General features: G+C 29.8%; 1 protein-coding gene across 1 annotated transcript; it reads right to left on the reverse strand.

Annotated features, from left to right (window-relative positions):
* Nucleotides 1-970: 970 nt before the first annotated feature.
* On the reverse strand, nt 971-14498 carry LOC111417656 (gamma-aminobutyric acid receptor subunit alpha-2). The gene is made up of 8 exons (XM_023049999.2): nt 14241-14498; nt 8605-8816; nt 7554-7621; nt 7274-7494; nt 6783-6865; nt 2759-2893; nt 2224-2711; nt 971-2173 (listed from the first exon to the last, which is right to left on the reverse strand). The coding sequence occupies exons 1-8, from the start codon at nt 14285-14287 to the stop codon at nt 1796-1798; spliced, it is 1632 nt and encodes a 543-aa protein (XP_022905767.2). The 5' UTR covers nt 14288-14498; the 3' UTR covers nt 971-1795.
* Between the last annotated feature and the right edge of the window lie 1425 nt (nt 14499-15923).

Here is a 15923-nt window from a genome sequence, read left to right on the forward strand (position 1 = left end):
ATAATTAATTTAAAAATAAGTTCATATTTAAAATTTCAATTTGTGACTAATTTCGTACTAAATAAAATTCCAATTTAAATGATATTTTTAATTTATTAATTATTTTTATAATATAGTTATTTATATAAAGATTTATCTTAAATTGGGTACATAATACGTTTAAAAAAAAGAATTCAAAAACATTTTTTCTAACTTACTTTTTACTTACTTTTTACTTTCTGCTTATTTATTCAACATTAAACGAGTAATATCTTTGCTTTTTAAGCACCAAGAATTGATGAGCTAACATTGTAAGTTCAGATAATTTTTTCAACGTGTTTAAGCAAATTTTTTTTAGTGACTAAGTGAATGCAGTTTAAGTTAATGAAGTTATGGTCAACTTAACTGGTTAAGAATGTCAACGTCAATTTTGACATATTTGTAATCTTCGTGAAAAATCGTTTAAAATGAGTCCAAACATGATACGTTTAATTCCAATATTACTCGAGATATAAGCAACTTCCGGATTGAATTGTCAATGTCATTTTGACATATTCTTAAAAATATAACAAAAAAAAATAAAAAATTAAGGTTGGTATTAATATTTAAAAATTAAATTGCTATCTTTATTGTTGCTAACTTCCGGTTTAATATATTTATCTAACTTTTTTGTTTTTTGAATAAGTGCATCATGTTTGGACTCATTTTAAAGCTTTTTTAATAAAGAATACATCATGAAAGAACACCATGAAGTTGTCCGTTTGTCTATTATATGGTAACTAACTTCAGGTTTAAAATGTCAACCTCAGTTTTGACATATTTGTAATCGTCGTGAAAAATCCAATAATTCCAATATTACTCGAGATATAAGCAACTTCCGGTTTGAAATGTCAATGTCGTTTTGACATATTCTTAATTTTTATAAAATGTCTTAATATTTGTCACAAAAACAAAAATATAACAAAAAAAAAAAATAAAAAGTTGGGGTTGGTGTTAAAATTTAAAAATTAAATTGCTATCTTCATAGTTGCTAACTTCGGGTTTAATGTTTTTTTATTCTAACTTTTTTGTTTTTTGAGATAAGTGCGTCATGTTTGGACTCATTTTAAAGGTTTTTTAATGAAGATGACAAATATGTCAAAATTGACGTTGACGTTTCAAACCGGAAGTGATTGTATTTCCGTTAATATTAAAGTTAAATATGTCGAGTTTGGACTCATTTTAAAGGATTTTTTATGAAGTTGACAAATATGTCAAAATTAAAAGTTGAGATTTCGAACTTTTTGGTTTTTTGAGATAAATGCGTCAAGTTTGGACTCATTTTAAAGGTTACTTTATGAAGATTACGAATATAATAATAAAATTAAAGTTGACATTGATAACTAAAAGTTTTTTTTACGAGTTTTAATAAAAACATGATACGTTTAATTACAATATTACTCGAGATTCAATTTGTAACTAATTTCGTACTAAATAAAATTACAATTTAAATGATATTTTTAAGGATATTTTTAATTTATTAATTATTTTTATAATATAGTTATTTATATAAAGATTTATCTTAAATTAGGTACATAATACGTTTTAAAAAAGAAATAATACTTCATTTTTGGCGGCAAATTCAAAAACGTTCTTCCTTACCATCATCTTACTTAATTAAATACACCACTACTAACAATTACTTTTTACTTTCTGCTTATTTATTTAACACTAAACGAGTAATATCTTTTTAAGCACCAAGAATTGATGAATTACCATTTTCAACATTCTAACTCCAGATAATTTTTTCCAACTTGCATGTTTAAGCAAATTCTTTTTAATGACTAAGTGAATGCAGCTTGGTGTTACTCCAATTAAAATCATCTTGATAAGTGATGTAAAAAAGCCAATAACACAAGTTTAAAAACCCAAAAGTGGTGGGAAATAAAACCCGCGCCATTCGATCTATATGAGAAACACTATTGATATGTCTTGAACCATGATCATGATTCCCGTGGGCTACGGAAGCTTCTCTTTGTCGCTGTTTACGAAATTTATCATCGCCTTTGAGGCAATAAAGAAATTGGCGCCACTTTGGGAGTTTCGTTTCGGTTTGGGTCGTTTTTTCTATTGTTAGTTTAATCGTCGGTTGGGAGGAAGGTTGAGCGTTCGCTATTAAAGAAGTTTTTCGATTTTCATAATGTAAGGACGGATCCTAAACAAAAAAGCTACAATTCCTATCAAATAAATATTCAAAATAATTACATTAAAAACTGGACAAATATGCGTAATTTTCCTTTTTCCCAATTGCAAATGACTCGGCGAAAAACTATTTTCCATCATCCCAATATCTTCAGAATCAGCACTTAAAGCATCATCACTTTCTTCCTCGATATCTTCCCATTCCTCTTCTTCTAATGGTAACTCACCGCTTCCAACTTTCGTGAAATAATGAACCCCGGCGAATTCGAGTAAAGTTGCGATGCAATAAAAGAAGCTCATCAATAAGAACCAATCCAAAGCGGTTGCATACCGAACTTTCGGTAAATCAGTTCTAGAATCTAAACTTATCGTGGATAAAGTTAAAACGGTTGTTATTCCAAGTCCAACTCTATCGCTGGTGGCTTCTCGATGGATCCAAAAAGAAACCCACGAAAGGACGACGATTAATATGCAAGGGACGTAAACTTGGATTAAAAAGTACCCAGTGTGTCTTTGCAGATTAAACGAAACTTGCAGGACGGAAAAATCGCCTAAATTAAAAATTTTAAAAAATTAAACGAAAATTATTGAAATGCACCTTCTCTTCTCGTAAAAGTAAAGTTCCTATATGGGAAACTCATTAAATCGAATTGGGAGAGTGTCATTCCTGGCACAAAATTGACACTTTGTCCACTTTGCCATTGGTAAACTAATTCTCTTGTTGTATAAGCATCTAAAAAAATAATTATTTAATATATCTTTTAGGTACTTTAAACAAATTGAATATTGAAATGGAACAATCTTGTGGAGGGAAGATGGTGAGGAAAGATGTGAATCAAAATGGTTGAATGATGAAGTCAGGGCAGTAATAGCAGAAAAGAAGGCGACATGGAGGACAAGACAGCAACCAAAGTATGAAGAGTATGTTTAGAAGAGGAAAGAAAGAGAGAGAATAGTAAAATTGGTCTAAAGAAACTTTTTGGGGAAAACTTGGAAAGAAACTTTTGTTAAGATGGTAAAGAATTGTGCTTGAATAGCTTGAAAGAGGAAACGGTAGAATTGTTAGAAATATGGATTATGAGGAGAAATTCAATACTGAAGAAGAGGAGTCAATAACTCTCGAGGAGGAGAAAGGTGCCATCAAGAAAATGATGAATGAAAAGGTAGCTGGGGAGAACAAAATAGTACCAGAAGTGGAAGTGGAAGTGAAATGGTGAAGGCAGAAGGTATTGGCCGAAGAAATTTGACATCTCTATATACAAGAAACGCTGTGACACGCTGACAGAATCCTGGAGAGGTGTCTAACTGATGCAGGCCATCAAGTCCATAGTGGAGGGAGCGGTGGGGCTTAACGAGTAGACCTCTAGCATGTTCGTCGTGGAAAAAATGTTAGACGAGGGACAGTTTATCCCCATTGTCTTGGTTTGGCCACGTAAAACGAATGAGACAGGTGAGAAAACCACGGCTGTATAATTATACATGATTAATATACCCAAAAGAAACTCTTGGGAAGAATGTCGGGAATACTTGGAAATAAATTTCTGTCAAGATAGTAAACAACTCTGCTTGAACAGCTTGAAAAAGCAAACGGCAGAATTGCTGGAAGTATGGAGGACTGATTATGAGGAGAAATTCAAGGATGCAGGAATCCGAAAACGCCGGGAGGTGAAGAATCAGAATCAGAGATGAAGAAAAGGAGTCAATAATTCTCGAGGAAAAGCGAGATGACATCAAGAAAATGAAGAATGAAAACAGTACCAGAAATGGTGAAGGCAGAAGGTATGGCATTGGCCAAAGAAATTAAAGGACTCTTCCAACCGGTATGAAGACTAGGGTGGATACCAGCAGATTGGGAAAGAAATTTTACATCCCTATATTCAAGAAACATTGTGACACGCAAATATAATCCTGGAGAGGCACCTAAAAAGAAAGGGTTCCAGTGAGTGGAGGGAGCGGCGAGGATTAACGCAGCATGTTCATCATGCAAAAAGGTGTTAGACATTGTCTTAGGTTTATCCCCATGGTATTGTTTTGGCCACGTAAGACGAATAGGACAGGTGAGAAAACCACGGATGTATAATTAGACCGCGTTATGCATCACTTGACTAAGCGACAAATGAATAATGTTGAGAAAAACGAGATTTTCGTTTTCATCTCTCTAAAAATATAAGACTTCTCTAAGACTATTCGTGTAAACATTTTTTTATACGATTAACTTCAGTTATAAAACATTTATTACATGTAACCTATCTTCAGGTTTAAAATGTCAACCTCAATTTTGACATATTTGCAATCTTCATTAAAAATCCTTTAAAATGAGTACAAACACGACATATTTATCTTCAATATTAATAAAGTTATGGTCAACTTCCGGTTAAGAATGTCAACGTCAATTTTGACATATGTATTTGTAATCGTTGTGAAAAATCCTTTAAAATGAGTCCAAACATGATACGTTTAATTCCAATATTACTCGAGATATAAGCAACTTCCGGTTTGAAATGTCAATGTCATTTTGACATATTCTTAATTTTTATAAAATGTCTTAATATTTGTCACAAAAACAAAAACATAATAAAAAAAAATTAATATTTCAAAATTAAATTGCTATCTTCATTATTGCTAACTTCCGGTTTAATGTATTATTCAGATTTTTTTTTTTTTTAAATAAGTGCATCATGTTTGGACTCATTTTAAAGGTTTTTTAATAAAAAATACATCATGAAAGATCACCCTGAAGTTGTCCATTTGTCTATTATATGATAACTAACTTCAGGTTTAAAATGTCAACCTCAATTTTGACATATTTATAATCTTCATTAAAAATCCTTTAAAATGAGTACAAACACGATATATTTATCTTCAATATTAATGAAGTTATGGTCAACTTCCGGTTAAGAATGTCAACGTCAATTTTGACATATTTGTAATCGTCGTGAAAAATCCTTTAAAATGAGTCCAAACATGATACGTTTAATTCCAATATTACTCGAGATATAATCAACTTCCGGTTTGAAATGTCAATGTCATTTTGACATATTCCTAATTTTTATAAAATGTCTTAATATTTGTCATAAAAACAAAAATATAACAAAAAAAATAAAAAGTTGAGGTTGGTATTAAAATTTAAGAATTAAATTGCTATCTTCATTGTTGCCAACTTCGGGTTTAATGTTTTTTTATTCTATCTTTTTTGTTTTTTGAGATAAGTGCGTCATCTTTGGACTCATTTTAAAGGTTTTTTAATAAAAACTACATCATGAAAGATCACCCTGAAGTTATCCATTTGTCTATTATATGATAACTAACTTCAGGTTTAAAATGTCAACCTCAATTTTGACATATTTGTAATCTTCATTAAAAATCCTTCAAAATGAGTGCAAACACGATATATTTATCTTCAATATTAATGAAGTTATGGTCAACTTCCGGTTAAGAATGTCAACGTCAATTTTGACATATTTGTAATCGTCGTGAAAAATCCTTTAAAATGAGTCCAAGCATGATACGTTTAATTCCAATATTACTTGAGATATAAGCAACTTCCGGTTTGAAATGTCAATGTCATTTTGACATATTATTAATTTTTATAAAATGTCTTAATATTTGTCACAAAAATAAAAATATAACAAAAAAAAAATTAAAAATTAAGGTTGGTATTAATATTTAAAAATTAAATTGCTATCTTTATTGTTGCTAACTTCCGGTTTAATGTATTTATTCAGATTTTTTTTTTTGAAATAGGTGCATCATGTTTGGACTCATTTTAAAGGTTTTTTAATAAAAAATACATCATGAAAGATCACCCTGAAGTTGTCCAGTTGTCTATTATATGATAACTAACTTCAGGTTTAAAATGTCAACCTCAATTTTGACATATTTGTAATCTTTAATAAAAATCCTTTAAAATGAGTACAAACACGACATATTTGTCTTCAATATTAATGAAGTTATGGTTAACTTCCGGTTAAGAATGTCAACGTCAATTTTGACATATTTGTAATCGTCGTGAAAAATCCTTTAAAATGAGTCCAAGCATGATACGTTTAATTCCAATATTACTCGAGATATAAGCAACTTCCGGTTTGAAATGTCAATGTCATTTTGACATTCTTAATTTTTATAAAATGTCTTAATATTTCTCACAAAAACAAAAATATAACAAAAAAAAATAAAAAGTTGAGGTTGGTATTAAAATTTAAGAATTAAATTGCTATCTTCATTGTTGCCAACTTCGGGTTTAATGTTTTTTTATTCTAACTTTTTTGTTTTTTGAGATAAGTACGTCATCTTTGGACTCATTTTAAAGGTTTTTTAATGAAGATGACAAATATGTCAAAATTGAAGTTGACGTTTCAAACCGGAAGTGATAGTATTTCTACTAATATTAAAGGTAAATATGTCGAGTTTGGGCTCATTTTAAAGGTTATTTCATGAAGATTACGAATATAATAATAAAATTAAAGTTGACATTGATAACTAAAAGTTTTTTTCACGACTAAACCCGAATCTTTCTAGTTTCCAGCATGAAAATCTCTAGAAACGATAAAATGTCGCTTATTCAAGTGATGTATAACGCGGTGCAATCATACATGGAGCCCAGAGTAAAAATCTATACTTACAACTTCCTAATATTAATGGACAAGATTGACGATCCATCGGAAATGTTCTAAGTTCCATTGGACATTTAGCTTTAATAGTAAGTCTACAAAAAAAATAATTCAAATAAATCTCAATATAATAAAATATGAAAAAAAAACGTGCTTTATCATAAAAATTTACAACGAATTATTTTTTTATAACCATTCTTTATTAATTTCTCATTAAAGCTTTCGATTGAAAAGGGGGAAAGTTAATTGAATTCGATCAATTTTATCTCACCGATTGATTCTCTTTATCATTCGTATTGTGGTCGTTTTGCTTTATTTTGTTCGGAGAAAACGAGATATCTCTTTAAACGCTTTGTTTGGATTTATTTAGACAAACTTTCCATTTGTGGATGATTTATTAAACAGGTCGTTTATATTAATCATTTTTTAAATAAGAAAATTAAAATAAGGAACTACGAACGTTAATCATTTGGTGAATTTATATCTTAACACTAATTATTCACCTCATCGAGTATAAAATTCCACCGTCTTGGCTGATTCTTAATAATTTATTTGGAACGGTTATTGTGTGAACGTAAGAATTTTTTCCGTTGTAAAAATAAGTGTCGGGTCTCCATATCCTTTCTAACATTTTAATCGACAATGATAACGATTTTATTGGTCCTAAAAATGATAATCTTCGGTCTTGCCAATATTGTCTGAAGTAACAATCCATGGAGTATTCCTAAAATTAAATCACCGAAAAGGAATTAATCGATGTTTTATTTTTTAAATCGCCTTTACCATGTCTAATTCAGAAACTGGACCCATACTTCTTATTAAAATATTTGTTTGGATTATAGTTGGTTTATCTAAAATAATAAAACAAAATTATTTTAACAAATTATTATTTTTTCAAAAATAATTCATAAAAAACGTTTATTTAATCGATTCGACTGGAAATAATAGCATCTGCAACGAGTTACTAAAGCATGAACAGTTCAATTTATTGCTATAAATAAATATAAATAATAAAACAATTTTTAACTGTTTTTTTTTTAATTTTCTTCGTTTCTCAATTAAGTTTTTTATTAATTAAAAAATTCTTAAGCAAATGGTGGTATTTATAATTTCTATTGGTAAATGGAACGTTTGTTGGAACTCTGAAAAGCAACTCAGTACCCTCGGTATTTTGGTAACAATGTGACCCTTTGAAGTGCACGTTACGAAGTTAGTTATGTTGAAAACTTGCTAAAAACGGAATCTGGTTGAGAATAGTGTTTAGGTTTTGGAAAATAATTTGAATTCTTTTTAAAAATAGAAAAAAAACGGATATTATAAGGTTAAAAAATGATTCAAGCAAGACATTCTTATGTATTTCGTCAATTAATTGTTACAGACATTATCTCGGAGATACCATCAAGTAATGCTTGAATTTCCAATCTAGCTATGAAGCTAAAAAAATGGTCCACGACTAGTTTGTGTTCTAGACTGGACGTCGCGCCTTTATTCCTTTATGTGGCTAAAATAAAAGCGCGACATCCAATCTAGAACACACACCGGCACCATCTTTTAAAAAATTAGAGAAACATAACGAAATTAATTGTCACATATCAAATATTCGATAAAGTTAACTTACAATTAGAAAAATTTACAAAGTTATAATTTATTGTCCTTACATCCAATATTTTTCCGTATTTATGAAGCAGTAACTCACGAGCACTGCACATAAATGGACGGTATTTATGACGTAACGTAACGCGTTGCGCATTCATAAAATGTCTTTGAATACCAAAAAATTGAGTTGATGCAACACTCATAATTTTTTCATCCCACCTCAATTAAACACTTTTACCTTGTCCATGTGTTGGTAATTGAGAACTCTCATAATTCTTAAGTAAATTCTCAAGGACTAATGTGATGTTCTTACTGACGACGTCGTTTAATGGAAATCGTTTCGTTTTTCCATTAAGCGTGGCAGAAAATTGTTCTTGCAACTGGTGATTTTGAATTAACGTTACATTTCTTGGTGTCGTGGTCGTAAAAGATGTAACCGTGGCAGCTAATCTGTAAAAAAAGGAGTACTAGAAGAATAAGAATGTTAAGAATAATTAACTTGCGACGGCGATCGTTTAAAATTCAAGTGGAACCCGGTTTCTGCTGATTCGACATTTGTTTTATCTGTCGGCGAACGACAAAAAAACGACTCGAACGGGACTACAAGAGCGCATTCCTAAGCAGTTACGAACGTCCTTTTCATCAATCAATAAAGTCGTCAACTCCTTTAGATTTCAGAATAAGATAAGAACGTTTCATTAAAAAAGTAAATACTGAAATTAATTTTTGTCACAAATTTCGAGATTTTTTTTGAATATTCATGAGTTAGAGCGTTTCAGATTATCACCGCCCGCATACGAATAACTTGATTTATGAACCGTATGATTGGAGTAATGATGCCGGTAATACATCAATCCGTTCAAGCGAACTGAAATTTTCTGAAAAATTGATCTACATTCAAACATAAATCTTTACGGTTAACGAAAACTAAACGAAATATAAACTGAAACTAAACGAAAACTGAAGCGAAACTAAACGAAAAGGAAATACAGAAGTTCGAACGAAAACACTAAATCATTTTAGAATTTTAAAAGTGGGTAATTTAAAATTTCAACCAGAAAAGTTGTTTTACCGGCGCCTCCACCAAAATATTAACTTAGTTACATTACATCAAATGTTGTCCAATTATACCAAAAAAATCCATGTAAATAATTAATGAGTCAATATCACAACAAGGTACACATTCTTTTTTAAAAATAATCAAAATGTTAGCTATTTCCGGTTTGAAACTTTAAGTCTAATGTGACTATATTCTTAATCTTCATGAAAAATCCTTTAAAATGAGTCCAAACTCGATGGGATTATCTCAAAAAATAACCGAGATATTACAATTTTGATTATTACGTTACTAACTTCACTTTGTTAACTTTAAATTTGTTAACTTTTCCTTTTTTGAGGTTAAATGTGCTTTATTTGCATTCATTTAAATGAATATTACAAAAAGCATTCATTTAATTTTAAAATAAGCGAGATATGGGCTACTTCCGGTTTGAAACGTCAACTTTAATTTTAGCATATTCTTAATCTTCATGAAAAATCCTTTAAAATGAGTCCAAACTCGATGGGGTTATCTCAAAAAATAACTGAGATATTACAATTTTGATCATTTCGTTACTAACTTCACTTTGTTAACTTTAAATTTGTTAACTTTTTGTTGTATCTTCGTTATTTTTTGAGATAAATTAGTCGTGTTTGGACTCATTTTGAAGGATTTTTCATAAAGAATATGATTATTTTGTAATAGATTAAGAATATCACAAAATTAAAGTTGACGTTTATAACCGGAAGTAATCTATTAACCCTTTTTTGAGGTTAAATGTGCTTTATTTATATTTATTTTAATGAATATTACAAAAAGTATTCATTTAACTTTAAAATAATCGAGATATGGGCTACTTCCGGTTTGAAACGTCAACTTTAATTTTAGCATATTCGTAATCTTCATGAAAAATCCTTTAAAATGAGTCCAAACTCGATGGGATTATCTCAAATAATAACCGAGATATTACAATTTTGATCATTACGTTACTAACTTCACTTTGTTAACTTTAAATTTGTTAACTTTTTGTTGTATCGTCGTTATTTTTTTGAGATAAATTAGTCGTGTTTGGACTCGTTTTGAAGGATTATTCATAGACAATAAGATTATCTTGTAATAAATTAAGAATATCACAAAATTAAAGTTGACGTTTATAACCGGAAGTAATCTATTAACCCTTTTTTGAGGTTAAATGTGCTTTATTTATATTTATTTTAATGAATATTACAAAAAGTGTTCATTTAACTTTAAAATAATCGAGATATGGGCTACTTCCGGTTTGAAACGTCAACTTTAATTTTAGCATATTCGTAATCTTCATGAAAAATCCTTTAAAATGAGTCCAAACTCGATGGGATTATCTCAAATAATAACCGAGATATTACAATTTTGATCATTACGTTACTAACTTCACTTTGTTAACTTTAAATTTGTTAACTTTTTGTTGTATCGTCGTTATTTTTTTGAGATAAATTAGTCGTGTTTGGACTCGTTTTGAAGGATTATTCATAGACAATAAGATTATCTTGTAATAAATTAAGAATATCACAAAATTAAAGTTGACGTTTATAACCGGAAGTAATCTATTAACCCTTTTTTGAGGTTAAATGTGCTTTATTTGCATTCATTTTAATGAATATTACAAAAAGTATTCATTTAACTTTAAAATAATCGAGATATGGGCTACTTCCGGTTTGAAACGTCAACTTTAATTTTACTGTATTCTTAATCTTGATGAAAAATCCTTTAAAATGAGTCCAAACTCGTTGGGGTTATCTCAAAAAATAACCGAGGTATTACATTTTGATTATTATGTAACCAACTTCACTTTGTTAACTTTAAATTTGTTAATTTTTTGTTGTATCGTCGTTATTTTTTGAGATAAATTAGTCGTGTTTGGACTCGTTTTGAAGGATTTTTCTTAGAGAATATGATTATCTTGTAATAGATTAAGAATATCACAAAATTAAAGTTGACGTTTTAACCGGAAGTAATCTATTAACCCTTTTTTGAGGTTAAATGTGCTTTATTTGCATTCATTTTAATGAATATTACAAAAAGTATTCATTTAATTTTAAAATAATCGAGATATGGGCTACTTCCGGTTTGAAACGTCAACTTTAATTTTAGTATATTCGTAATCTTCATGAAAAATCCTTTAAAATGAGTCCAAACTCGATGGGGTTATCTCAAAAAATAACCGAGATATTACAATTTTGATCATTACGTTACTAACTTCACTTTGTTAACTTTAAATTTGTTAACTTTTTGTTGTATCGTCGTTATTTTTTGAGATAAATTAGTCGTGTTTGGACTCGTTTTGAAGGATTATTCATAGAGAATATGATTATCTTGTAATAAATTAAGAATATCACAAAATTAAAGTTGACGTTTATAACCGGAAGTAATCTATTAACCCTTTTTTGAGGTTAAATGTGCTTTATTTGCATTCATTTTAATGAATATTACAAAAAGTATTCATTTAATTTTAAAATAATCGAGATATGGGCTACTTCCGGTTTGAAACGTCAACTTTAATTTTAGCATATTCGTAATCTTCATGCAAAATCCTTTAAAATGAGTCCAAACTCGATGGGATTATCTCAAATAATAACCGATATATTACATTTTGATTATTATGTGACCAACTTCACTTTGTTAACTTTAAATTCGTTAACTTTTTGTTGTATCTTTGTTATTTTTTGAAATAAATTAGTCGTGTTTGGACTCGTTTTGAAGGATTTTTCATAGAAAATATGATTATCTTGTAATAGATTAAGAATATACTAAAATTAAAGTTGACGTTTATAACCGGAAGTAATCTATTAACCCTTTTTTGACGTTAAATGTGCTTTATTTGTATTCATTTTAATGAAAAGTACAAAAAGTATACATTCAACTTTAAAATAATCGAGATATGGACTACTTCCGGTTTGAAACGTCAACTTTAATTTTACTATATTCTTAATGTTTATGACAAATCCGCTAATATGAGTCCAAACATGATCTCAAAAAATAACCGAGATATTAAACTTTTTAATATTTTGTTGCCAACTTCACTTTGTTAACTTTAAATTTGTGTACTTTTTGTTGTATCTTCGTTGTTTATTGAGATAAATTGGTCGTGTTTAGACTCATTTCAAAGGAATTTTCACGAAGATTAAGAATACCACAAAATTAAAGTTGACATTTGCAACCGGAAGTAACCCGAATTTTGATACGTATGAAAATATCTTCTTAAATGAGTCCAAAAATGAATAAAAAATAACCGATATATTAAAAGTTTTAGTATTTCGTTGCCAACTTCACTTTGTTAACTTTAATTATACTTTTTGTTGTATCTTCGTTGCTTTTGAGATAAATTAGTCGTGTTTGGACTCGTTTTGAAGGAATTTTCACGAAGATTAAAAATATCGCAGTCTAATTTTGTAATATTCATAACGTAGGATTTTGTATTTTTGTATTTTGTACAATAAGCTTTGGAATGTAAGTACTGAGGTTTATTTTTTAATCTGCGGCTTTATTTTAATTATGTACAACTAAAATTGGGACACGTACATTTTCATATGACAGTAAAATAAAGTCCTTAGGGTAGTGTAACTTTATAACCAACTTTGGTAAATTTCTCGAAATATTCCCAGATTATTAGATCAAGGTTTTCGCTTCAAGTTCATTACATCGAGAAAAATTAAATTATACCAAAAAATTTACAAATTAAGATTTGTTATTGTTTCTGTAATAATAAATTTATTTCTCTTCGTTTTTTCTTGTGCCTTTTTTTTCTTATTTATTATTTTTTAAGCCGTTGCGGACATGTTCTTCGTCCTAAATTGATATTTATTGCGAAGTCCGAGTGCGGTAACGAAAAAGGTTAACCTATTCAAGAGCTTATCTCGAGAACTGGTCCCCCTCGTTCTTACGGCACGTTAAAGGATATTTAACGTTGCCGATGTCCTTAGGGGACAACCCCGATATCATACTTTGTAGTTACGGAAGTAATCCTACATTCTTTTTCAGCGGGGAGATTCACTTACTTTTTTAAAATAAAGTTTCTAGCACATTATATGTTGATATTTTCATGTTTTAGTTTATTTTAAGTAGATTCTAGATACACATCGCTTTGAAAACTCGAAGAAAACGCGTTTTGAATTAATTCAATGGGATAAACATTATCTGTATATCTATCTCAGAAATTATCTTGGAACATGGAAAAATTAAAAAGAGTAAAGTTTTTATTACATCATCGTTAAAATTTTTAAGTCTTGCATAATGCAACAATACGGTTTACATAAAGAAGTAGCGAGACCGTTTAAATCGAACAAAAATTTACATTTTCCGCAATAATATTATGTTTAACTTTGTTTATTTTTTTTTTTGGGAAAAATATTGAAAGTAAAATTGACTATTTTAAAAAGTTATCGTAAAAGCATTTAAATCGGCTTTTAAACGCCCGAAGTGAAGTAAATCCGTGAAAATAGTTTGAATTTTTTAAAAGGAGGAACGAGGATGCTGGTTTCAGGGAAATGCAGGTCTGAACGTTTCAGGGAAGTGGATGCGCGACAAAAACGGAGGAAACAACCGTGAAAAGTATGCTGAAAGACTTTTTCTTTTCTTTTAATAAAGACAAAACGAACCAGTTTCAAATTTTTAAGGTGCTTCTAAAAGGAAAGTTGTTAAAATCGAAATAAATAATAAAAAATAATAAATTCCTGAAGATAATTCCGGAATGAATTAGATCTTTAGTTTTTAATCAAGATTTTAAAACGAAAAACTTTAAAACTATCTAAAAGGCAGTGATACAAAAAAGTTACTTTGAATAAGAAAAATGTACTTACATAAAAAATATAGTTGTGAAGAAAACTTTTCTCGTTTTCCGGCACATTTCGTCCGCGAGTACTTTCGAGGATGTATTACTAAACAGTCAATAGCATCTTGTGTAATGTATATTCGGGGCAAATCTAGCGTACCGCGTGTGCCGAGGAACTTTTCAAAGTTCGCCGTTAGAGAAGGCGCAAGCGCCTCCAACAGGGCCGGATTTTCATAACCGTAGCGAGTTTTCGCAAATATTTGTTCCAAATGCCACCTAATAACACTTGTTTCTATAGAACATTTAAAACTTCTTTTAACAAAATGCTTTATTAATTTTTCAATCACAAAAATGTTAAAATGTAGAAAAAAAGCGCTTCCATGAATTTATTTCTTTATATGGAAATGTTAAACAAAAAAGATTCGTAAATAGAAATGAGAATAAATAAAAGAAATGGGGTTAGAAAAAATAAATGGGAAATGGAATGGGATTAAAGAAAGTATCGATTTCTTTTGGTAGAAGTGTTTGGAAAATCTGGGTAGCCACTTAATGGCTGTTTGCTTGGATTTTCACGCTATTAGCTAGATGATTCTTCGTTGTAATTTATTGCTGTTAAATATTACGCTATAAAACGCAGACGGTAATTGTAGATTTTTCAAAATTAAATTTAAGTTAACTCGATTTTTTTTAAACAAACCATCTATTATATCTTGAAACGTGAGATTATACAAGGTGTTACAAAAGTTTTCTTTTTTGGCGAGATTGAACTCGCTAAAGTCATTTTACAAATTTCCAGCAACGGTGTGCTATTAGGTTTTGCTTCAGACTTGGAGACAGTGTAACTTTTGCAAAACTTCGCGAGCCTACGAAGATACTGTATTGTCAAGGGTCCAGGTTTTCCAAGGTGGTTTAAGGTATTTTTAAAAGGAAGAGAGTCGATTGAAGATGAACCATCGACAGAATCCATAATCGTGTGGGTTCAGATCATCGGTTGACAGTTAGAATGATCGGGGAAGAGTTGAATTTGACTCACATCACCGTTCATCATATTTTGATCAATGAATTGAAGATGAAAAAAAAAGCTGCGCAAAAATAGTTCCAAAAAACCTTTCGCAAGACCAAAAGGTCATCAGGAAGGAAAGGTGCCTTGATTTTTTGGAATCGGTTGAAAATAATCCCGATTTTCTGGAACGTGCCAATACTGGAGATGAGTCTTGGGGTTGTGAGGCACACTTCAACCTCTCTAATGTCCAAAAAAGCAAGAATGAGCAAGTCGAAGATGCGTCAATATCAAGAAAAATACGAAAATATGAAAATTGAATGAATTTGCTGCTTTTTCAAGTTGTAAATGGTAACACTCGGGAAACGGTGCATGTTGCAAAAAAACATTTAGTACAAAAGATGCAGCAAATTTTATTCTTAACAATATTGCCCTCTTGCATTTTTGTTCATAGATGTGTCAATATCGAGAAAAATACGAAAATATGAAAATTTGATGAATTTGTTGCTTTTTCAAGCAGTGGTAACGCTCGGGAATCGGAGCATATCATCGAAAAAGTTTTACAACAGAAGTTGTAGCAAATTTTGTTCTTAACAATATTGCTCTCTTGCATTTTTGTTCTTAGATGCGTCAATATCGAGGAAAATACAAAAATATGAAAATTTGATGAATTTGTTCCTTTTTCAAGTTATTAATGGTAACACTCGGGAA

The sequence above is a fragment of the Onthophagus taurus genome, chromosome 11 (genome assembly GCF_036711975.1).
Source record: "Onthophagus taurus isolate NC chromosome 11, IU_Otau_3.0, whole genome shotgun sequence".
Lineage (NCBI taxonomy): Eukaryota > Metazoa > Arthropoda > Insecta > Coleoptera > Scarabaeidae > Onthophagus > Onthophagus taurus.

Bases quoted from the DNA above. Each gene is read 5' to 3' on its own strand.
- LOC111417656 (XM_023049999.2), bottom strand. From the start codon at position 14,287: ATGTGCCGGAAAACGAGAAAAGTTTTCTTCACAACTATATTTTTTAT. The intron at 7,622-8,604 runs GTAAAAGTGTTT...TTATTATTTTAG, and splicing joins ATTACCAACACATGGACAAG to ATAAACCAACTATAATCCAA. The intron at 2,894-6,782 runs GTAAGTATAGAT...TTATTTTTTTAG, and splicing joins TCCATTAATATTAGGAAGTT to ATGCTTATACAACAAGAGAA.